Source organism: Lichenostomus cassidix, chromosome 5 (genome assembly GCF_008360975.1).
Source record: "Lichenostomus cassidix isolate B80296 chromosome 5, HeHo_3.0, whole genome shotgun sequence".
Taxonomy (NCBI): Eukaryota; Metazoa; Chordata; class Aves; order Passeriformes; family Meliphagidae; genus Lichenostomus; species Lichenostomus cassidix.
Genome location: NC_139486.1, coordinates 17174348 through 17191183, shown reverse-complemented (window position 1 = coordinate 17191183; position 16836 = coordinate 17174348). Strand labels below are relative to the sequence as shown.

The 16836-nt window shown below is 39.3% G+C and overlaps 2 protein-coding genes across 3 annotated transcripts in view; one reads left to right on the top strand and one right to left on the bottom strand.

The window, feature by feature from the left end:
• The window catches only part of EML5 (EMAP like 5), a 103700-nt gene extending 96588 nt beyond the window's left edge, over positions 1–7112 (bottom strand). For both annotated transcript variants that reach the window (XM_085061588.1, XM_085061589.1), the window contains exon 1: positions 6703–7112. In XM_085061588.1, the coding sequence (XP_084917714.1) occupies positions 6703–6899 (197 nt within the window). In that variant the 5' untranslated portion in view covers positions 6900–7112. The remainder of the gene's footprint in view (positions 1–6702) is intronic.
• Positions 1–16836, top strand: part of ZC3H14 (zinc finger CCCH-type containing 14) — a 503257-nt gene that overhangs the window by 125566 nt on the left and 360855 nt on the right. The gene's annotated exons all lie outside the window — the stretch shown is intronic.

Here is a 16836-nt window from a genome sequence, read left to right as displayed (position 1 = left end):
CTTGTGCTGAGGAGGCCAGAACTGCACACAGTACACCAGGTGCAGCCTCGCCAGTACTGAGTCAAGGGGGAATACTCCTACCAAGGACTTTCTTTGGGACTTAAGCACAAAGACTGGTTTCCTAACACCATACCTAATAATCCAGACTGTATGCACCTTGTATGTTTCCTAAGTATTAGACAAGCAACATTTTGAGGTTTTTCTATGCATAATCCATTTCACATTTGAAGCATAACTGTAAAATGGATTTTACTCCTGCTTTCCTCCAGTACAGTTATTAGAGATTACAAAGGGGAATGACTGGCCTTCTTCACTGGCTATAATTATTGATATAGTTTGGGGGATTACCTTTCTGCAAATGAATAAACAACAGAGTTCTCTTCTAGAAGAAAAGATCTGGACTGCATAGAATTCAAGTGCATCCAAAGAATTCCTCACCAAAACATGCTGAAGCTTTTTTCCTCTGTCACTTCATAATTCAAAAGACAGAAGAGTGTGCACATGATAATTAAGAAATTTTTCCTGATGTGGCCACCATGGTATTCATTCAGTTACATTCCCTGAAATCCAAAATACATAACTAATCATGAAATTCCTACTGAAAATACACAGATCTGCTAGCAAACCAATTACGAGAATTCCACCTGACAAAATTTTGTAGCTGTACCTAGTATCTACTGCTTAACATTTGTGCTTGACTGTCATCTGGAGTCAGGTCAGAAACATATGCCATTTATTCCAGACAAGAACAGGACAATAAACCTGACAGCAGATACCCCAATTTTCAATTCTTTCAACTGTTGAGGTTTTTTGAGAACTAGGATGAATCTTAGGGTGTCAGACTAATTGGGGAATAGAAAATAAAGAAACAAAGTAATTTCCCTTTATGTTTTGTGAAACCTGTGTGGCTCTTTTTCTGAGGAGATCTCTTTTTTCATAATTTTTTTTTTATTACTAGAATCTAATGAAAAGGGATCAAAGAGAGGCAGAATGATACAAGTGGGTAGAAATACACAGCATCTTTACTAAAAAAGTCCAACAGCAGGTCATCCAAAGTCATTACAATGCATAGTTAATGAAAAGGGAGGGTGAGGAAAAGATCTGTTGCCATTCAAAAGTAGGATGTGACTAATCACTGCACTGCTAGAATTTCTGTTTGCAAACCACAGATGACAGCCACACAGAGGAAGGCTGGACCTGCCTCCCAGAAAGCATTATCTAGGAGCAGTCTTAGAAAGCAGCTGACAGAGTCCAACAATTTCTTAGATGTTGATGGTTAGACTAACAATCAGGGTGCAACAATAAGTGGATAAATTGGAGTTGGCAGACAGCACTAACACCAGAGAGCAGAGATGATTTTAGTGATTTTGATTTTCACTAGAACCTAAGAAATGTTGACACTAAAAAGAAATGGTTTCTTTTGCCTTGGAATATAGGAACAAAATCACAGTATCTCAGGCAGGACAATCTCCTGTAGCATGAGCTGAAATTTTAAATATAAAAAGGTGACAGTCTTAAATAAACTGCCTAGAAAGACCACAGTTTAGTGGTCAGAGGTTTGGCTGCTTATTTTTGTTCCTTGGGAAACAAAGTTCGATTAATTCCTCCAGAGTTCACAGCAAGGAGAAAAATCGTCTTAAGAAAAGCCATGATTTAGACAAGCCAACTGTTTTGTTGGAAACAGCCACACCCTATCTCTGTGAGAATACAGACAGTGCTCTGCCATGCTTTCTACCTGTCTCTTGCATATACCTCTGCTCCTTGTCAACATGCAATACACTGCTCTGCAGTGTAGGATACAGAGGGGCACAAAGTGGGAAAAGAACCACATTTTAACCAAACTGAAAGTAGAACCATTTCTTTCTCCTCTGTCTTTGTAGCAAGGTATTGATTAGTTTCTGGTACTAGAACTCCTAATAGTAAAGAATTCCAATGTTTTCTGAATAATTTTTTAAGTTATGTTTGTCCTAAAAGCAGAATTCTGCATGAGTCCTAGGGCAAACCATGCATGCTTTCTTTTCCCCAGCTTAGTCCAAGACAAGGAAAAATACACAGACTTTAGACAAGAAGGGAAATGAACTTATTAGACACAGCCTATGGTTGCTCAACAGCACAGCTATAAATGACATTATCAGCAGAGATTCAAGTTTTTACTAGCATAAAATGTGCCAGCTACTATCTTAAGCAACAAAACCTGAATGTACCACAAAGATCTTAATCAAGCAGTCACAGTGATAAAGTTCTAAGAAGAATATACAAAAGCACTATTATTTGCCAGCTAGCTCACATGACAGATATTAAAAAAGTAGGACAGGGATAACAAGTCTTTCTCATTTGTCTCCTTCTGACAGAGAAGCTAATTCCTCGTTTTTCTGGGACCAGCACAGTTGTGCAATTGTTTTGTGTCAGCATAAAGATAATGGTGCAAAAGGAGAACTGCAACTAAGTGCTAAAGTTTGAAATCCAGAACAGACATCACAGAAGGCAGAACATGCACTTCTGCCGAGTCTACCAGAGATCTCAAAAAGATGCACTGGTTTAACCTTACATTTCAATTTTATTTTTCAATTGTATCATCAATGTCAGATGAAAAGTTAATTCCTAGTACTCTGAATCTCACAAAAAAGATGGTCACAGGGCTAACATTAGGGGGGGAAAAAAGGAAAGAAGCAAAAAAAATGCATCAAAAGGAAAAATTATTCTACAAGTCACCTTGGAGCATGTCAGAGGTCTCCTTGGAGCATGTCAGTATAGAGAATTGTCCTAGTGACATCAAAGGCTTTTGCCAGTAGACAGTCATTTAAAAAGGGGGATAAGTTCAGGGTTTCAAATTTTGTCACTTTACATTAAAAAAAAAAAAAGCATAAATATGTTTTAGCTAGCCCTGACAAATAAGGAGCCTCAACAGGAGGATGAATTTTACAGTATGACAAGTTAATACTCTGTCTGAGGTAGCATCTTCTGAAACCTTGATACAGATCAGGTTTAAATACAATCCCCATAAGGTCTCTCTGACATGGGAAGAACAGCCTACATTAAATAACTTATGATCCTCCAAATCAATAAAATTATGGAGAGAACGAAGTTAAGATCTAACCTAAACACACAAAGATACTATTTCTTCTTCATCTACTAGAAAGCACAGCATTGTAGACATCACAAGTTAGTTTGGTGATTCATGAAATGCTAGAGAACACACACTTAAAATCAGCAGCTTTGTAGGAATAGCTTGCATTTTCACTCAATATTACTATCGCTTACACATACACAGCCAAGGCTGGACAGCGGAACTTATCTTCTGCAAACACAGCAGACATCCAAGTTACATTGCTGGCAACAGATCAAAGCAAGTCACCTGATATTTCATGTATAAGATTTTTCTCCTTATTTACTCCTAAAAATGCAAGAAGCTCAGTTATCACCACTCCCAAAACATGTAAATTTCCAAAGCACTTCTGCATCTAAGTGACACTTTCCACAAGTGTTCACATACATCCTGGACCTCAACAATAAAAATATGCAAATACATAAGAAATGGAAGACAAGTAAGATTGAAAACATGTTACTGTATCCTCCAGAATAGTGAGTTGATTTCTGGAAACTAATTCTCAGAAAGCAATATATTATATTAGCAAAATATAAAAAGCAAAAGCTCACCAGAAAGCAAGAAAAGTACTTTTAAAAATGGATTATAACTGAGATTGTTCAGTTTAAAAACTCCACCAAAACAGACTAATAAAAGAGGTTCTAACTGATTCTAATTACTCTCTTCTAGTGCAAAAGAGTGTTCAATAGATCTGAGGGACAAAACACTGAAAGAGAGCTCTCTTACTTTCACCATACAGTTAACTGAGGCTGAGGGCTTTGGGGCGTAGACACTGTGATGAAAATTAAGATTAGGAATTTATACTGCAAATAAATTATGTTAAAACTTTTAATCTTATAAAAAATCTTACAGCAGGTTTTCAGGGTTTTGTTCAACAAAAGGAGGTAAAACTTCAAAGCAGAACAAAAGCTAACTGTGAGTGTTAGAAATTTCCAATGGAAAATGTCCTATGACTGTCGATTACTCCAATAGTGTTTCCTACTACTAAAGACATGGTCTCTGACTTAAGAACTGCAGTTCCTCTCTCCTGATTGATGTTTACAATTACAATGTCGTCCAAATACAAAAGTTCTCATAATGAAGAGTACTCATAATATTACCATGTAGTGAGCAATATTTATGCTTGGCCCTTGTAGCTATGGAGCTAAGCTCATGAAAGTTTGAGTCTTTAAATACATAAGATTTTCAGACACCAGAACTGCTTTTACAAATGAGATCCCATGCTTTTAAAAAGACACTCAATCCTCCCATTGCTTTCACTAAAAAATCCCCAATATCTCAGCATTCACAGTACTTGCTGAGACTATCAGAGCACAAAACATATTAATTCTTCTGCAATACAACAGTTGAGTTTATCTTCAGAGAGAAAATTTAGCAATACTGACTACTGTATTATATAATCCCATTTTTGCACCTGCTTTTTGGTGTTTTGTTTGTTTGGTGGTTTTTTTTTTATATTTGACCTTCCTATGACTCCTTTAAATATTGGTAACTAACATGTTTAGGTACTCAAGTTTAGTCACAAAAAGTGTGAGATAGCATTTAAAAGGTACCATGTTGCACTTCAGAAAAAGTAGCAAATGGAAGACTGATCACTGCAAGTCTAATCTTACTATTAGAAATAGCCATGCTGCTTTGAAATCAAGCATTCTTCTTTAAGCATACTAATATTTCTGTATAGCTTTTGCATTTAAGAAGCATGCAAAATTCTAACTGCATAAACCTGTAACGCTTTAACATACTTAGAATTATATTCTCACATCAATACAAATCAGAGCAGAAACTCCACTATGCTGGGCCATGGTACCATTCAAATCAAAGTACAAACTCACACAAACCAGACATAGTCTTTCTCTTCTGTTAGCTTAGAGAAGATGTTTTTTTCTTTTTTTTTTTTTTTTTTTGTTCAGTACTATTCTAAATAATTCTGTCACATTTTGGCCAAATGTAACACACTGCTCCAAAACTGAGAGAGACTGAGCAAGAAACTGTTACCACATGCAAACAAAAAACTTGCAGAGTTGTAGCTCAAAACCATGTAATTCTTATGCTACAAGACGTGCTGCTGAAACAAACAGTGTTATTCGAAAGCACTCATGAATACACAGCATTAAATGTGTAATATTACACTACCACGATCTTAGAACGAGCAACGAGCCACTGCTTCCTTAGCACAATAGCAAGTTGCAGATCTGGATTTCCCACAGCACTTGACATCATAGATGGCTAGCAGTTCTTAAGAAAACAGTTTTTCCTGGATTGAAGTGAGTGTTAAAACATTAAGTGATCGAAAGAACGGTGATTCAAACTCCTGATCCAACATCCCTAGTACAATGGTCTACAATGGTACATTGTCTACGTTTTCTCCACATATTTAGCACTAAAGAGAAATATACTATGGAAGTGACATCCTTCTAAGGAACATTCACAGCCATACTTTAAAACTATTTAAATTTCTTCAAGAAGAAGATTAAACAAAGGGGGAAAGTGGCCATTATGACCAAGTTTTCTAGTGTGGCTAAAAGCTTAAATGAAAGACATAGCATCTATTCTGCTCTCCGCAGGCAATACCTGTTACTCATGAGTAACACATACAGAAGGTATGCCTTGGCGCACTAAGCATCATAAAAACAAATTTTGTGCTGTAAAACCTACAAAAAGTATCTACTGCTAGCTCTTACCCCAACAGGAAGACCGAAGGAAATCAGAATTTTAAATCCATCTGCAATGACACCTACTGGAAGGGAAAAGATTGATGACTCAGGCTCACATCTGCCCTTCATACTCCTCAAATTCTCTCATTGATCTCACAACACTGCTAGGCTTACGAAAGCATCCTTGGAGTGGAAATAAATAAAAGAAATTACTTCTGCAACATCAGCTTGTAATTAATTTTTTTAACGGACTCAGCACCCGATAACATTCCCTGCCAAGTGAACTACTGAGCTGCAGAAGAAGCCTCAACTTCTCAAGAAAGGCTGCTCTTTTAAGATTACCCTAAAAGTTGCGTGAGTTACAGGCAGGCCACTAATTCCCCATGTAATCGTCGCCTTTTAAACACCAGACGAAGGTCTACCTGCTACAGATTAACCTCCTCCGCAGCCCAAGTGCCCCGGGGCACACACGCGATTACTGCTTCTCCTGCCGCCGGCCCTTTGACATTCAGGGCTGGCCGGGGACCGAGCGGCGACCCTCGGGCTGCCGCGCCGGGCACAGGCGCCCGCACAAGTTTCGGCACCGCACACCGGCGGCAGTGGGGGACACACAACACGGCTGATTAAATCCGACAGCTAAAAGCCTTTTCCAGGCTGTTTCTACCCACGGCGAAGCCCGGGCGGGGGGGGCGGTGAGGAAGCGCTGACTGTCCTTGATGTATTTCGGTCCGCTGCCCAGATCCCCACAGCACCGGCGGGACGCGGATCACCGGCGCTGCCCGGCTCGGCACCCGGGGCAGGCGGCGGCGGGGGACACTCGCGCCCCGCTGCAGGGGGAAGGGAGGAGCGCGGGGGGACGAGGCGGGCTGCGGGGCCGGGACGGCCGGAGGAGCTCGGAGCCCGCGGCGGGATGCGGCCCGGGGCGCGCGGCGCCGGCGGTACCTGATGATGTCGTCCTGGTGCCCCAGGTAGAATTTCTGCCGGTGCTCCCGGGGGCTGTAGACCACGCCGACCCCCGCCACGAAGTAGACGATCTCCTTGGCCGCCGTGTAGTAGAGGTTGTTGCGGCACTGATGACCCCGGTAGCCGTAGACCCACTCCAGCCGCAGGTGGCAGCTCGGCGCGCTCCGGTCAGCCATGTCCACCCGCCCCCGCCAGCCGGGTACGGCTCGCTCCCGCCGGAGACCCCGCGGGAAGGGGCGACGGGCCGGCCGCCCCCTCCGCTCGGCTGGGTGCCCGCCGCGCTAATCCCTGCCCGCCGACATGGATGCCCGCTGCCGCCGCTCGTCCGCCGCCGCCGCCGCCTCACAGAGGGCGCCGCCGCCCGAGCGCGCCTCGCCGCCCCGCGCCGCCAGACATGGCTGCGCTGAGACACCGCCCGGGACGCGGAGCGAGGGCGCGGCGCCGCTCCGGCCCCCCCGCGCCCCGGATGCGCCTGCGCCAAGAGCGGCGCCGTCAGCGGCCGGGCGGGCCCGGCGGGCGGCGGGGGGCGAGCGGGGGGCGAGCGGATGGATGGCCGTCCGCCCGGTGCTGGCGGCGATCGGACAGGCGGGATCGCGCTTCACCACCGCGCGTTCCGGCGTATCGCGGGGCTGGCTTCTCATACACTTTTTTTTCCTTTTTTCTCCTTAAGCGAGGCTGTGTCTTCTCCCCCATTCCGCAAGTTTAGGGTATTTTGGTTTTACCGTCCTTTCGGGGAACATCCCCGTCCCTTGCCTTTCTGCCGGCGCACCGCAGCCGGCTCTGGGCAGCCGCTGGGGCTGGATGAGTCCCATCCCTCCTTGGATGTCACCCCCGCTCTCACCGGTGACCGGCGGCACGCCAGCTCCGTTCCATCCGAGAAGAAAATGTCAGCTGTAATTTTTAATGATGAATACTTAACCCTTTCAGCCCACCGCCTGATTCATGCACCACACCAAAGTTACTTCCCCATACACAACTTTTCACCTTTAGTTCCCAAAGCGTTTTTAGTGGCAAAGTCACCACTTTCCGACCTCACGGATGTGGAAACGACTTCTGTGTGCTGCATGAGGCAGCAGTGCCAGGGAACCCCCTCGCCACGTCCAGAGTTTTGGTCAGAAAAACGTTCTTCCCTCCAACTTTGTCACTCTATAGAGTACCTGGCTGGCTAAATAAATGTACAGTACATGATCATGGGAACAGCTTTGTGCTATAAAGTTGAATACCTCTTCTAAAAGCTCCTGGGTAACTGTCTGGTCTTACAATTTAAACTAACACAATCTTTTTCCTGTTACTTTCAGCACAGGTTTGGCTTTCCAAGTGTCTTTATTTTATCAGGATTTATTTTTAAATCTCCATTTCTTTATCATCTTTTGCTCTTTTACTATTTTATTACTCATATTGACTGTTCTCCCACAAAACATTTACTTCCAACTAGTTAGTTCATGTTGGAGAAGTAAATAAAGTAGAATGTTTCCATTCTACTTCATTTCCATTTTAATTGCAGGCAGTTTTTCCTCTTAAATCTATCTTGCATAAAGTTAATATTGTGTTAGTCCTTTCATTGTTTTAGAAAAATATTTCTTTTGTAAAAATGTATGCATTTAAGCATTCCAGTCAATTACCTTTATATTAACATATTTTCACAGTGTAGCACACTGAGAGACAATATTTTTCTCAAGCTCTTACAATGAGGATTGCAACACCAGGCTCAGATGCAGCTTTTAGTCCCACACATTTAAAGGAAACAATAGAGCATGGAACAGAAATCTGCAGAGACATTCATGCAGCCTGAAACTTACAGCCAAGGAAACTTATCCTTCCATGAAAATTTTAACTTTTTGAATTATGGAAAAGGACTTTAATCCCTAATCAGGACAAAAATATATTAGAAGTGCAAAATGCATTATTCTTTCTAATCAGATGTCAACTCTGCATGGCTGTTCTGTGTTGCTGTCCCATGGGAAAGGTGGTTAGAGAAAAAGTCTCTAATGATGCCTAATCTCATTCGGGAAATTGGATTAATTATCAGCAGACATAGGCATCTGATATATTTGACTTCTGATGCTGCAAAAGCTCATTTGAAAGTGGGAGTATTTTTATGGTATAAATTAAGAATATATACATTTTCCATTTACTGCCCAAATGATGTATATTTAAACATGAATGTACAAAACCCATGATTATCATATTTTTGCTTTCTTCTGCTCTCTATAAATACATAGTTTTCTTAGATTATTACTCAAAATTCTGGATCTCTTGAGTTCAATACTAATGTGTGGTATTAGCTTCAGTGGAACTAAAATGTTAATCTTGTCGCATTGCTTGCAACTCAGAAATTGGAACAACAGAGTATTTGGTAAATGAAAGTGAACATGCTGTTTTCAGTCATTTGTTCCAAAACTAAAACTGAAGAGGAAAAAAAAAAACAAACCAGCAATCAGGAAAAAAAATTAATATGCAACATAGTCTGTAACTGGAAGCTGCAGATCATATTTTTTTAATGAAGAGAAGAACCCACAATTGTAGTCAGAAAAACTACATATATGCAATGTGAGGGTGGGAACAGCTGCCCACCACATGCACCACACAATCAGCCAGTATTTTCATTTTTCGGGAATTTACTATGTCTAAAATGGGGCAATGCCTGAGAGAAAGTGACAAGAGGGAAACTATTCATTGTCATAGTTTACTAACCCTACTAACTATGCTGATGCACAAGGGGTGCAAGCGAGATTTTACATACTCGGCATCTGTTTTAGTCAGGAATAGGAAGCAGTGTAGTGTAACAACCCCTCCCTCTCTCTCTGCTCTGTCTAGCATTCCCACTCGGGCACACATCATTCCTCTGGCCTCTACCAGCCTGGATGTCTCCACCCATATCACTCACAGCGAGCAGTAAACACTTTGGGAGCCGCGAGGCCACACAATATCCCTGCATCAGTATGGCACTCTTGTATATGTTGCTCATTTATCCCAGAGCTCAGGCACCAGTCCCTCTCCATTCTTTTTCTCGGTAGATACAGAAAGTATCTGGCCAGTCCTTTCCAAGCTGTTGGGCAGGGAGCATCCTCCGGTGGCTCGCGGCAGCCCGGGATGCGCGGCCGAGCCTGGCGGGACGGGCACGGCGCTGTCCAAGGTGCTGATCGCGGCTGCAGAGCACACGGGGCCAGGCAGTGTTCGCAGAAACTGGAAATTTCACAGAGTATTCCGCGTCGGAACGGATCCCCAAGGATCACCGAGTCCAGCTCTTATATGGATGGCCCATACCGGGATCAAACCCACGACCTTGGTGTTATCAACACCATGCTGTAACGACTGAGCCAATCTCAGGGTCAGGTATGCTTTATTGCCGCCATGGTTACAGTGGGAAACAAATGATCTTTTAGATAAATCAGACATTTTATGTTCTTCCAGTTAGGTATTTTGCAAGTGTTTGGCTGTTTTGCCTTATCTGCCTGTGATGGGTTTTATATCTTTCCTATTATGTTAGACACATCACTGCAAATTATGTTTCATTAATATACAGTGACACAGGTACATCACCCCTCTAAATGAAATCACATAAGTGGCGTTTTAATGTATTGATATGAAAACGTACTTCTTAGCATATTGCAAACATATTTACAATGTATCTTATGTTCTGCTAAATGGAACAAGGCTTAGAGAAGCGATTTCTTAAACAAATGCTCTTGGAACAGCTAATTCCAAAGGACACAAGATGAGGGATTATTCTCTGTTAAGTCCTAAGTAATACAGAGTAGCTGGTTCAAGTAGTAATTATATAATATGAAAGAGATGAACAACAGTGACAACATTAATTTCAACATTCTTGGGGATTAAAAGGTCCCAGTCTATTATGGGAAAACAATGTCTGAAAATAATATTTTGCAAAACTATGAAACCTACTTAAGAGAGAGAAATAAGAATTACCTGCTACCATTTGGCAGCACTGAGGCAAACACATAGGACCACAAAGGCCTGTTGATTACTGGATAAAAATAATAAGTTGAGGAAAAAAGACAGCATTGCAAACTCAAACACTACGTGAGTTAATTCTTCAGAAAATGGAAGTTTAATGAGATATTTTATACCATGTCAGCAACATATTAAATACAAATTATTAAAAATTTTTAAAGGATTAAGGTATTTTATTAACAGTACTGATTTTTTTTAGGAGTAACAATAGAAATAAGAAGGCTTGACGTAATCAGTAGTCTACTGCATCATCAAAAAGTAAACGAATCAATTAAGGCTGAGAAAATGGCACAGAAAAAGTTAGTAATTTCATCACATTTCTTTCCAACACAGAAAAAATACAGGGAAATACAGGATAGGAGCATGTACAGGGTACGGTCACATTAGGAGGTATCTTTATAATAAGGTGTTGGAAAATGATGATCTAAAGAGCAATAAGCCACAAGCACATTATATTGTACTTCCAAAACTTCTGACAACTTCAAAATGGTGTAGCTGACATGCTTTGAAGAGAAAAATGCAGTTGCTTTTTAAAATCATGTCCTATGTCGATGCATCATCCAATCCCATAACCATTTAAAAAGCAAGTTCTATTATAAACTTGGTAACCATGAATCCATGGGTTTTTTTGGTACTGGTTGATGAACTCTATATAATGGTTGACATTAAAATAAAATAATTATATGTGTATAAAATTAAATATTACAGTCATTTTTTCTGTTTCTTCAAGTTTAATTACACCTTGATAATTATAGGAATTGTATTAATTTGGTAAAATTCATGCTAGACACTAGAAGAAACAGGCACCCTATTGAAAAGACAATGAGCATGTCACAAGACAGAAGCAACTAAGACTGCAATATGTTTATTCACAGAAATTTGATTTAGAAATGTCCTCAGGCAATGGATTCCCAACTTAGGTCTGGCAAAAGGGATGAATAAGATATAAACATTATTGAAAATAAATGCATCCCTAATTAGTATAGAAAGCAATAATTTCTGGACATTTGGAAGTGATGCAAGTGCATCAGTAAACAATATCAGCTGAAACTGCAGAGGGAACACAATTACTGAGAGCTGCATGGTGCTTTCCTTAGCTATGATGTTCTTACAGTAAAATCTTGTTTTAGGGTAATCCAGAGTTCAAATCCTCTCTTTCAAAGTGAAAGAAGGGTTTCTGATTTCAATGGCAAAAATTTGTCTAAGAACTTCCATCACAGCATATATTTTTCCCCAAATAAATGTAAATAAACCTCTACATTTAGTTCCATTTGAAGTTACTGTAGTAAAATAATGTTTAATATTAGTCTCAGAAGTTAGATGCTAACATTTTTATTTTTTCTTAAAATATCTATCATGAGCTTTGGCCCTAAAATCTGTGTTAGCACATGGGAACAGTCCACTAAAACAATTCTTTTTAGTCTATAGACAATGAAAATACTACTGTATTTCTGACTGCCAAAAAAATAACACCAGAATGCACTCTGATGCACCTCAGTGGAGCACTCAGTTTCTTTAGAAATGACACTGTATTTACACAACATGGATCTAATCAACATACACAGAACTCAGATCTAAACAGCTTTCTTCAGTGTGCCTTTCAGGTACAATGATATGTTTACTGAAGTTATTAATCTAGGTGATTTGAAGAACTTGTATCAAGACCAGCACTTGACATAACATATGACAGCCTCAACAGGTTTAAATGCAGCACATAAAGAGATGGGAGTTAAATCCCAATGCATCTTTTATCAACAGACTTATGATAAAAATCTGATTCTGAAGTCTCAAAATCAATTTCAACTGTGGAATAATGACTAAATATAAACCACAATTTATTGTAAATTCTTCTTATGTGACAGCTGTCTAAGGCTCCATTTTATAATATGCTCAAAACCAGTGTGAAGCAATACTTTGCACACAGTGATAACTTTTATACCTGTTTTCAATTCTTTCTTTACAGCTATGATAGTGTAGGATGATCAACCCCAAAACATGTTGTTAATATTGTTTGGGGAATGAATCAAATTTTCAGCTGGCTGATGACAAGTATTAGATTAAAAATTGCCTGGTCAAGATGACCTCTTTTTACACAGTAGTTGACAAGGTTTTCAAAATACAATGCACAGTACTGACTTTGCAAAAGCTCCCATAAAGCTTAACTGTCAAAAGGAATCATGAAACATCTTAACCATAAATCACTACATAGCATCAACATACAATACTGCAGGTTTATCAAATATGACATAATTTACTAGCAATAATACAAATTTTCAGAAGAACTGAAGGAAATAAAATATTTATAAGTTAAATAAAGTAACAGTATTAACTGTCATAATGCCAAGAAACTTAACATAATACTATTAATCCAGCAGTGGACTACAAACATTGGATTAATTTGTTACATTATATGATTTCATACTACCAGATTTGACTGAGCACTAGAAGAGATCAGTTAAGGACTGGAATAGAGTCACACTGCACTTCAGTCAGTCTGCCAACTGAAGTAAAGTAAGTCAGCTTTTAGGACAGCAAATAGTTCTTTTCAAGTGCTTCCAATTGTAAAAGAAAATAGGGGCCATAAACTGCTACATGATATAACTTTCTAGTGTAACCCACTGTGCACAAGCTTTTATAAAGGCTTTATAAAACAGCTACTCCTCATAAAACTCCACTCATCCTCAAAATAGATCGTTTCCCCACATTTCTGCTCTAAAAATGATAAACTACTAATAATAAAGACTAAGACTCCTGAAAGGAAGAAAGTAGATTTGTAGGGCACCTACATAATTTTTTTTGGTGGGAGCTAACAGGTATATAACAAATGATGATGGTGGAATGGCTTTATAATTAATACAGTAGACTGTGTACCAAGAGATCTGTATTCTGTCTCCACTGCATTCATATATATGTATATATATGATCAAACCTGTTTATGTCAAGATTTTCAGATATGACTGCTAACTTAGTATTATTACCAGGGTTCTTACTTTGATATTTAGGATCCACTGCAAATAAGTGTGTTAGTCTAGCTGCTCTAAACTTGAAAGAAAAGTAGTCAAGCCCAAGTGTTTTTAAGCTCAACATCCAGTCACCAGTGGATCCTTTGCAATTCTTTGCAACCTATTTTTAAATGGAAATAACATGTCAGCCTTTTTCACAGACCACTGTTTGGTTATTTTATAGCTGCGTTGATTTCTTCTAGTGTTATGAACACCAATCTATATTCAGCACAGCATACAGAGATCTGCATCAAACAAGAAATAGTGCCTCATATGAAACACTACAGATAAAAAGAAAGGTAATAATTTCACTTGAAAAGCATCCCATTCATCCTGTACACTGAAGAAGATGTGGGTGTGATTACAAAGATTGAGTTCAGTCCATGCGTAAATAACACAGGACAGACATAAAATCCTATGAAGGAAGGTAGATGTCTTAGGACCTGAATATTATTGCCATCTAATTTCTATTATTGACTGCCAGATAGCCCCTTTTCAGGTAGACCATGGTAACCATGATTAGGATGTACATGATAAGAAACTGCAGAATTCTTATTTATGATTGCAGTAGTTGCTATTGATGCATATTGTTGACTTGGCTGGTCACAGAATGAAACTGAAGGTGTTACTACAAATTACTTTCCTGGATTCTGAATCCATGCCTCAGAACAAAACCCTACTCCTAATGCAATTTCATTTGCATGATATCTCTTCATTTTCTACAGTCAGCAACAAATGGGTTCTACAAGCAAATATGTGAACTCAGCTTCACATGTCAGAGTCCTTGCTGAAAATACCACTTCTTTGTGCCCTTCTGCCACAACTGTGTGCCTTCCCCTGGCATGGCTTGACCTGTAGTCCCATTTGGGTTCATTCAAAGAACACAAAAAACTCCCTGCTCTATTCTCTGCTGTTCTCAATTCTCCTGATATCAAAGGTGTCTGACTGATTAGAATGAACCTCTTCTGCATGTCAACTTTCATGACGCCAACTCTAGTTCAAAGGTGAGCAAGACATTTCCAGCTGAGGCAATCTGCAGGTAGAGGTGTAGCAACATCAATATTCATTTTCAAGTCCTTGTTAATGGTACTGAGCTGCAAATTACATCTTTCTTCTGTAATCTGACATCTCAAGAGAGATGTGTAACTGACAGATGTAGTAGCCTGCATCTAAATGACTCAGCTACTAAGGGAAACAGGACATTTCTTGTCAGAGTTGCCTAAGAAATTTCAAGATACCACCAGAATTTTAGGATCTATTTTTAGATTCTGTTTCTGGTTTTATCATAATAAAGTGAGTTCGTGATGAGAGATAAGGCCTGAGTATTAGAATTCCTAATTCAAGAAATAAGTATGATTGGTTGGTGCACAGAAGACTCCCACGGGAGACTTACAGAGAAAGGCAAAGTTAACGTATAGTGTCTATGTTTTTCAAATGAAAGGGATATAAAGTGTTGATGGGTCCTGTCCTTCTCTCTTCTGTACATATTTTGTAAGAAGCTAATTCATGTATCTCCTATTCAGAGTTTAAATATTAAGAGACTGACACATAAAACTTATAAAAACATTTGGAAAATGCAAACCATTTTAGGCATACCAATCACTTATTCTTATAAAGAAGAAAAACATGAAATACATCTATCCATTCAGAGCCAATATTCACTATCAGTTTAAAGTGCCCTGGTCAGCAGAAAGAAAAAAAACTGTGTTAAAATAAAAGGTGAACATACGAAGAAGATTTAAATCTCTAAGCAACATTTAATCTTGACAAGGTATTGAATACTTAATTGAAACATAACTATAATCCAGTACACAGTTAGAGCTGTCACAAAACCTATGTTTTTTAAAAAGTAATTATACAAACTCATGTGTTTTATGAATAAAGATAAATAATAATGTATTCATTCTATTCAGTAGAGCTCCCTGATATTTTCAACTATAAATAATTATAATGAGAATTTTTATTGCAGCCTATCTCAGGGACAACTAGTTTTGAAATGACGAATAACAGTAGACAGAAGAGGAACTGACCCTTACTTCTGATTCCTGAATTTTTTGTTCTTGGTTCAAATAAATGAAGGCAAAGTTCAAATCACCTGTGAGACAGAGATATCATCACAATACTCCAGCTGTAAATAAAGCAGCACCACTTAATTTCCTGTCCATTTGCAGAGGATGAGAATAGTCTTTCAAAACATCCTAGCTAAGATCAGGTCACCTCTAATACAATGAATGTGCATAGTTATACAATCCAAGCACATGACACTTCTTTAATAAACCCTGGTGATTTCTGTTATTATGTCACATACCTATCATTGTCCCAATATAGCACTGACTCAATAAACATGGAGGGATTCATTACAGTTGGAGAACATTTGAGTATTATGATCAAATTAAGCATTTTTACCTAAGGTAATGGAAAAGACTAAGCACTAGACTAGAAAACTTTTGATAAAAGATTGCAGACAAGCCCATGTTGCACAAAAGCCAGGCAACTTCCCCCGGTCATAATATCACAAAATCAAACACTACTTGTAACATTTCACATGGTGAAATGTATTTCCTACCACACAATCTCTCCCAGGACACTGCTATTACTAAATTCTATTTTTTTTTCTGTCAGTGTTAAGCAGAAGAATTATAATTTGTTCTTCTGCTACAAATCAGGTACATCTCAGGTGTAATTCCCCAAATTTATTTTTTCCAACTTTCCACAAAACTAATTTTCCTCATTTTGAGAGAGTGGGTGAAAGAAGTGGATAGCTCTAGCAAACTACAGTGTCTTAGCCCTGAGCTCTGGGAAGAAAACATATTTAAAATTATTCTTTTTCCAAACTCTACACAAAAGTATGCCAAAAGCAATTTTTGAACACTGAGACTTAAACACTATTAATGGTACTAAAAACAACCACTGATTTCCCATAACCCTCTGAAAAGCTATCTTGTGATAGATAACACTTCCAGCCACCAAATGGGGTATCAGATATATGTTTGAATAAACAACATACTGAAAGAAATTTTCCGGAGCTGAAAACCACTGCTTAACACCTTGCAGATATCAGTGCCAGAGTATGAAAGACATCTTGTTCTTATGTTTGTTTGTTTGTTCAGTCTTCCAAGCTGTGACTGTGCACCCC